General features: G+C 45.3%; 1 protein-coding gene across 5 annotated transcripts in view; it reads right to left on the bottom strand.

Moving 5' to 3' along the window:
• Positions 1-281: 281 nt before the first annotated feature.
• ICE1 (interactor of little elongation complex ELL subunit 1) overlaps positions 282-7,995 on the bottom strand; it is a 34,868-nt gene continuing 27,154 nt past the window's right edge. For all 5 annotated transcript variants that reach the window (XR_014513115.1, XR_014513116.1, XM_083448507.1 and 2 more), the window contains 5 exons: positions 5,989-6,149; positions 5,166-5,356; positions 3,985-4,091; positions 2,238-2,336; positions 282-1,532 (listed from right to left, as the gene is read on the bottom strand). Coding sequence is in view for 3 of the 5 variants with exons in the window: in XM_083448507.1 (XP_083304633.1) it covers positions 1,336-1,532; positions 2,238-2,336; positions 3,985-4,091; positions 5,166-5,356; positions 5,989-6,149 (755 nt within the window). In the remaining 2 variants the exon portion in view is untranslated. The remainder of the gene's footprint in view (positions 1,533-2,237; positions 2,337-3,984; positions 4,092-5,165; positions 5,357-5,988; positions 6,150-7,995) is intronic.

Raw genomic sequence — 7,995 nt, 5'->3', positions numbered from 1 at the left:
CTTTAACTTCTAATGATTGATGGCTTGCTTTAAACATTTTAGCTGTTTTACAACTGGGCGAGTTTCAGGTGCTCTGAGTAGTTAGAAAAGCAAAGAATGAGTCTTTTTAAAAATAAATTATTGATATCCTTATCACAATCAACCAACATTGAGGCAAAACTTAAAAACAATACATATTTTCAGCGTGCATGGGAGTGGCAAATGAAGTTTGATCCCTGCAAAACAAACAATCTAAATAGTCACTTCAATTACATTTTGACACTTATGCAAATATTCATCTGTTAAATGCACAAATAATATTTATTAGAAAAAAATTATACAGACATGTAAAAAATAATCTGAAAACAAGTGAAACTACATTAGATGTTTATACAATTTCAAGGTTTTTAATTATTATTTTAAACTCCAGTTTCTATATATATGTAGTAAAATTCCCAAAGCGGAACAACATGAAATGTGAAACACATTATATGAATATACCATATATACACATTCTCACAGAGAAAGCATCTCATTCTTCTATATACTGTAGATATTGTGTACAGAACTCAAACCATGCTTCAGTTAAATTCATTAAAATTGAAAGGCCTACTAGCATGAATAAAGGACATGATTTGATCGAAAATCTTCTCTTTTCCTTTTGAGGCAAATTGACAAATTTAGGGAGTAGACAAATCAGTTTTGAAAGTGGCCAGAGAGTTATCACTTCTCATTATGTGGATTTATTTGTTTTGCTCCACTGTCATCTCTGGTCAAAAAGATGCACTTGATTTAGAAACAATACCTCAAATCTACAAAACCTGCTTACGGTTGCAGGTTTGAGATAAGTCTTCGCATCATGAGAAGGAATCCTTCTTTAAAAGTGCCTTCAGCTTTGCAGAGACTAGTGAACAAAGAAGCAAAACAAATGTTTTTTTAAAAGTTCGTTTCATCCACGTTTCCAGCGAAAGTTGTTTGGAGAACATTTGGCGTAACTAAAAAGAGACTTTGTAGTCTCAGGAATTCCTGCAAGACCGTTTGCAAGAGAACACTTCTATTTGCATAGATGAACACCACCCCCCATACCCCGATTTAAAGAGCTAGTAAGACAATCTATTGTCTTTTCTTCTTGTGGCGTTTAAGGCAATGCTCAATAGCTTATTGTTTCTACTGCCACACAAAGTACTTCAGGCTACTTTGAACAAAGATGTCCTCACGACATCTCAACAAGAGTTTATGTTTTCCGCCAGCCTCCAATGAGAGGAGGTTCATGACTTTTCCCATTTGAAGAAGGTTATTTCAGATGGCACTGCCACATTTTCCTGTATGGTTAAAAAAAGCCGTCCTCCAGGAACTTTAAGAGCAGCCTTCGGTTCTGCCAGCACACTTCAGTATACTGCGGACTTCTGCTATGCCACTCGTGACAGCAGGAGGAAGGCTCTTCGCATTGGCTGCTTCCCAAGCTTGTATGGCCTCCAAGACTTTCGGTGGATTGCTAGGACCCAACTCGCAAAGCGCATATGCCGCTGCCAACTGGACGCCCCAGGCCACATCTGCAAAGATGGGAAAGAGAATCATCAATAAGGCCCTTGACCAAAAGCCTTTCAGGGTTGCGAAAGGAACACAGTCAACTCAGCGGAATACGGCACTTTCTTCTGGCATACTGGTCTCTAAGCATTTGTGTTTCCCAGGTCAAACTCGCTTTTCAATTTCCCCTCACACAGAAGCTGGGCTTCACTGCCTCTAGAGAGATTATTATTTTTATATAGGAAGCAGTGTAAAGGTAAAGGGACCCCTGACCATTAGGTCCAGTCGTGACCGACTCTGGGGTTGCAGCGCTCATCTCGCTTTATTGGCCGAGGGAGCCGGCGTACAGCTTCCGGGTCATGTGGCCAACATGACTAAGCCACTTCTGGCGAACCAGAGCAGCGCACGGAAACGCCGTTTAGCTTCCCGCTGGAGTGGTACCTATTTATCTACTTGCACTTTGAGGTGCTTTCGAACTGCTAGGTTGGCAGGAGCAGGGACCGAGCAACGGGAGCTCACCCTGTCGCGGGGATTCGAACTGCTGACCTTCTGATCGGCAAGTCCTAGGCTCTGTGGTTTAACCCACAGCGCCACCCGCGTCCCTAGGAAGCAGTATAGAAATGGTCTAAATAAGCAGAACGCCCACGAATGTTCCTGGGCGTCTCCTTAGCACAGGGCAATAGCTGTCAGATGCTTGACTGCATTACAGTACAGGGCAAAATGGTTGTTACCTTTCTCTTTGGCATGCTGGAGAAAGACCCCAATAACGGAACTGATGTTTTCAACAGCAGAAAAAAATCCTTCTCTCAGTCCTATTTGGCCTAGACGACCTGTGAAGAATCAACAGAAAGGGGTGATTGTTATGTAAAGTACTTCAGAGTGTGGGGGGCTGGGGGGCACTGATATAACTCCATACGAAAAAGAATGAGGATGAAGCTAGGCTAGAAAATCTCTTCTGCCCCCCCCCCCCATCGGACATCTAGCTGCCGCATGGAGGAGCTTAAAGTGATCGTCTTCGCCCTGCTGAAGGAAGCAAAGATCTCCTGGCATTTTATAAGCAAGGAATTTTCATAATGCAGGGGAATGGGTAAGAGTCAGATCCTGGACATATTATTTGGTTCCGATAAGGCAGCAAGCGTGAGAGAGTTGTGCAGGGCACAGCTAAGAAGGCAACAGAAGGGAGACAACGAAGGAAGAACAAAGACAGCCAAATCCACGTCTATTAATCAGTCCTTCTGCCCTCTGACTCCAAGAGGCATGTTGCCATTCAGCCAGAGATAAAATGGATACAGGACGCTGCAGAGATCATCAATAATAATAATAATAATAATAATAATAATAATAAATTATTTATACCCCGCCCATCTGGCTGGGTTCCCCCAGCCACTCTGGGCAGCTCTCAACAGAATATTAAAAACACGATAAAACATCAAACATTAAAAGCTTCCCTAAACAGGGCTGCCTTCAGATGTCTTCTAGAAGTCAGGTAGTTGTTTATTTTCCTTGACACCTGATGGGAGGGCGTTCCACAGGGTGGGTGCCACTACCGAGAAGGCCCTCTGCCTGGTTCCCTGTAACCTCACTTCTCGCAGGGAGGGAACAGCCAGAAGGCCCTTGGCGCTGGACCTCAGTGTCTGGACTGAGCAATGGGGGTAGAGATGCTCCTTCAGGTATACTAGGCTGAGGCCGTTTAGCTTTAAATATCGGCACCAACACTTTGAATTGTACTCGGAAACGTATGGGGAGCCAATGTAGGTCTTTCAGGACAGGCGTTATGTGGTTTCAGCGGCCAGTCCCAGTCACCAGTCTAGCTGCCGCATTCTGGATTAATTGTAGTTTACGGGTTAAAGGTACTGTACTTTTTCATGTATAAGACGAGGGTTTTTTTTGCTAAAGCAATGTCCAGAATTGGGGCTGGTCTTATACACAGTTAGCGCATTGTTGGGACGGGCGATTGGTTGCTGCTGCGAGCATGATCTTGTCAGCTGCGATTGGTGGTTGCGGCAAAGGCTGCTGCTGCAGTAATTGTGTGTGTGATTGGGACGCCTGCTGTTGGTGAGCGGGATAGGCTGTCTCGGCGACACGTGCGCTAGCTGCCATTGGTCTGGCGGGTGAGTGAATTTTGGCCCCTGAAAAGCTCATGAACTCCGGGCAATCCTCCATTTTCTTAATTTTGAGTCCCCCAAAATAGGCAGCGTGTTATACACGGAAAAATATGGTATATGCAACTACGTAGTCTGCAGTCTTATTTTTGGGGTGGGATGTGGGGAGAGATGCCAACAACCCTCTCCTATTAGTTCTCAAGAGACTGCAGCCAGAATGTAAAAGCCATCACCACTGCAAGTTACTGGCTCCTTTTATTCATGCACACAGACGTGGACTAAGTGGGGGATATCAATGTCTCCAGCAGACAAATGGAAAGAGTATTCCAACAAGCCTGGTAGCCACAGAGAAAGCGCTGCAGGAGTGCATACTCACCAATCAGTCTGAGCACTGTTGCTACAATTATATCAGAAGGGGAAGATACGTTGCCCTCGCCCTTTCTGTTCTTTATCCACTTATCCATGATAGGCCAGAGTTCTTTGCTGTGGAACGAAGCGGACAATGAGTACATATGTGCTGACTGCCTCCCTTTTTGCCCCTTGAAACCAGCTTGACCTGCCAGACCTACACCACACTCCTTTGGAATGAAAAACCTCCAAATGCTTTCGATTTGAGAAAACATATTACAGTGGTGCCTCACAAGACGAAATTAATTCGTTCTGCGAGTTTTTTCATTCTGCGAGTCTTTTCGTCTTGCAAAGCAAGCCCATTAGTGGATTAGCGCTATTAGCGGCTATTAAAGGCTTAAGGGATTAGCGGATTAGCTGCTAAAAGGCTATTAGCAGCTTAGTGCCTTAGAAAAAGGGGCTGGGGAGCGGAAAAAACCCCCAGGAATCGCAATACATTTTCGTCTTGCGAAGCAAGCCCATAGCAAATTCGTCCTGCGAAGCACCTCCAAAACGGAAAACCCTTTCGTCTAGCGGGTTTTCCGTCTTGCGAGGCATTCGTCTTGCGGGGCACCACTGTACTGTATTTTTCGCCCCATAGGGCGCACCGGCCCATAGGGCGCACCTAGTTTTTTTGGGGGGAAATTAAAAAAAAAAAAATTATTTCCCCCCCAGGTGTGGGGGAAGCCCAAGCTTCCCCCGACCTCAGCCCCCAGAACAGGCTGCTATCCGCAAGCCGTGGGAGAGCTGCGCGAAGCCTGAAGCCTGGGGCGTGCTGAGCTCAGCGCGCCCCAGGCTCCGGGGTGCAGGCAGCTCTCCGCAAGCGAAGTCGCGCAGCTCTCCCACAGCTTGCGGATAGCTTCCTGAAGCCTGGAGAGCAAGAGGGGTCGGTGCACACCGACCCCCCTCGCTCTCCGGGCTTCAGCGAAAGCCTGCATTCACCCCATAGGACGCACACACATTTCCCCTTCATTTTTGGAGGGGAAAAAGTGCGCCCTATAGGGCGAAAAATACGGTAAGTTGCAGTAAGAGCAGAACAACAAGGTGGGCTTAGCAACAGCCGCTCCCCGCAAGCGTATTAGAGGAAACAGCCTATGGTGAATGGATGAGCCAGGCTGCACACCTTTATTTTAATTATTAAGTACAATAAACAACAAAGACTCGTAATACCTTATGATGTGATCGTGGGTCCAGCGCCACTTTTGATGTGAGCACAGCAGATCGACAGCAAACACATATTCCCAGGTGCTCTCTTTCAGGTCTTCTCCAAATTGCTCACTGAGCTGAAATTCCATCTGCGGACACAACTGTATCGCCAAAAGCAGGCTGGAGACCATCATGCCAACATCTGCTGGTGCATTCTGGAAAAATGAATGAATGCTGATTTTGTTCTCAAACATTCTACCCACAAGACCTTATAGAGATGGCTAAAGATCAGTGAGACCACTGGCCCCAAAATGGTAGTGCAGACGAACAACCAGTCCCAAAATGGAGCAGAACTGGGTATAATCAGCTGGCTATCACTGGCATCACATTCCAACTATCAAATCCATCTTTGCCTTTGGAAACTGCTAAATTCTTTGCTGCTGCATTTTCCTTGTGCCAAGGAGTTCCACGGCTCTGATTTCCTCTCATCCGCAGGCTCTAACTGGAGAACATGTTGTCTTTTATATTTCCCACTTCCTACTACCCCACATGCCTATAAAAGGATTTTTTACCCCCCTCACAGTGAAAATGGCAATATTATAAGTAGTGTTTTTTCCCCAGTGGTTTTATTTGGCTCATATTTGATTCAGCAGCATGTGAAACTGCCCCCCCCCCAATCAAACCCACTTTCTTCAAAAAGCAGCATTTGATCAACAGACAACACAATAAATATGCACGCTGGCCCTTTCTTATGCCTCTGTGAAAAGTGAGATTCTGCTCTTGTATAATCAACAACCAACTCTCTTCTGGCCAAATGCGAAAAAGGGATCCTGTCAAATGCTCATACCTCTTCCCAATTCAGGTAAGTTCTCAGACATTTCAGCACCTCCCCTCTTGCACGCTGCCTGGCAACCAGCTGGATAGCTTTGCTGATCACACCTTCTGAGGAAAAGATCTCATCCCACATGTTTGCAATAAACAAAGTGAGTATGGCCGATTTGGGGAAATCTGGCAGGGAGAAATTAAAATAAGAAAGGAAAACCCTTTAGGCTAGACAATAATCAATATGTGTGTGTGTGTGTGTGTGTGTGTGTGTGTGTATATATATATATATATATATATATATATATATATATATATAAAAACACAAGTTGGACTTGAAGCAAAATGTTGCAGGGGGTTCACTAATAGAAGTGCTCCTAGTTATTTCCAAGCAGACATTCCCTACTCTTGGAATACTATATAAGCAGGGAGGGGCTAAATCTTTCCCCCTTTCCATGTCCCTTTTCCAGTTTATGCTCAATACTCTCTCTCAGAACTCTCTCTTGGAGACCACTGAGCATGCTCAGGCTATTAATCACGCCTCCATACCAGCTAAATGTGTCTCCAGCACATACTCACAAAATTATCTATTTAGATCTAAGAATCTTAGGCTCTCCTCAAGCAGCCATACCCTAAAGGTAGCACCAAGGTTTTTGGCTGCAATCCTAACCCCTGGGTGGCAGTGGTGGGACTTGTTGCTTATTCTATTCTATTTATATAAACAGTTGTTAGATACTGCTGTATGATAAATATATGCAACGGGTGCAGAAAGCCGCGGCGAGACTCCTTATGGGGTCTTCGCTGCGAGATCACATTCATCCGGTACTATACCAGCTGCACTGGCTCCCGGTGGAGTACAGGTTCAGGTTTAAGGTGCTGGTTTTAACCTTTAAAGCCCTATACGGCCTAGGACCCTCGTACCTACGGGACCGCCTCTCCTGGTATGCCCCACAGAGGAACCTACGGTCTGCAAATAAAAACATCCTGAAGGTCCCAGGCCACAGAGAGGTTAGGCTGGCCTCAACTAGAGCCAGGGCTTTCTCGGCTGCGGCTCCAATCTGGTGGAATGCTCTGTCACAAGAGACTAGGGCCCTGCGGGACTTGACATCTTTCCGCAAGGCCTGCAAGACAGAGCTGTTCCACCAGGCCTTTGGTCAGGGCCCAGCCTGACTCCCTCCTCTGGCAACCTGCACAGAATTTTGCTTAACGGTTGCCATTAATTTGATTTTAATTAATTTTTATAATGAAATGTTTTTAGAGTGTTGGATTATTTGATTGTTTGATTATTTGATTGTTGTTAGCCGCCCTGAGCCCGGCTTCGGCTGGGGAGGGCGGGATATAATATATATATATATATATATATATACACACACACACACACACACACACACACACACATATATCACAGCAGTTTACGATATAAAAACATAAAACCAAACTACAGCATCATAGGACGTTAAAAACAAGTGAAAAGCAAAAGGAAATTAAAAGCAAACATCCAAAAACTTTATTGCCTGCATAGGCGGCTGGTGGTGCTAGGGTAGAATAGGCAGCCAGGAAGCGGGAGGGGCAACGCTCCCAGGTTGGCATAGTGAAGAGACCCTGATAGAGCCCACTGAGATCACCATGGCTGTGCTGACTTAGGATCCAGTGGGTCCACTGGTTGGGCCTCTACCTTCAGGACAGTTTACAAACTTTTATTTTTTAAAAAACAAAAACACAAATACACAAAACCGCAAATAATTTTCTCTCCACTGCATTTGGGTAGCCTGATGGCTGGATGCTTATATCCCGATTCAGGTTTTTAATATGCTTGTGTATTTTTGTTCTGGCTAGCGAATCACTTCGGGACTTTTTGTAGCGGGAAGCAATGTACCGTATTTTTGCTCTATAAGACTCACCTTTTCCCTTCTAAAAAGTAAGAGGGAATGTGTGTGCGTCTTATGGAGCGAATGCAGGCTGCGCAGCTATCCCAGAAGCCAGAACAGCAAGAGGGATTGCTGCTTTCACTGCGCAGCGATCCCTTTTGCTG

This window comes from Podarcis tiliguerta, assembly GCF_965153285.1.
Source record: "Podarcis tiliguerta genome assembly, chromosome: 7".
Taxonomy (NCBI): Eukaryota; Metazoa; Chordata; class Lepidosauria; order Squamata; family Lacertidae; genus Podarcis; species Podarcis tiliguerta.
Note: the sequence above shows the minus strand (reverse complement) of the source record. Positions and strands in the feature narration are given on the sequence as shown.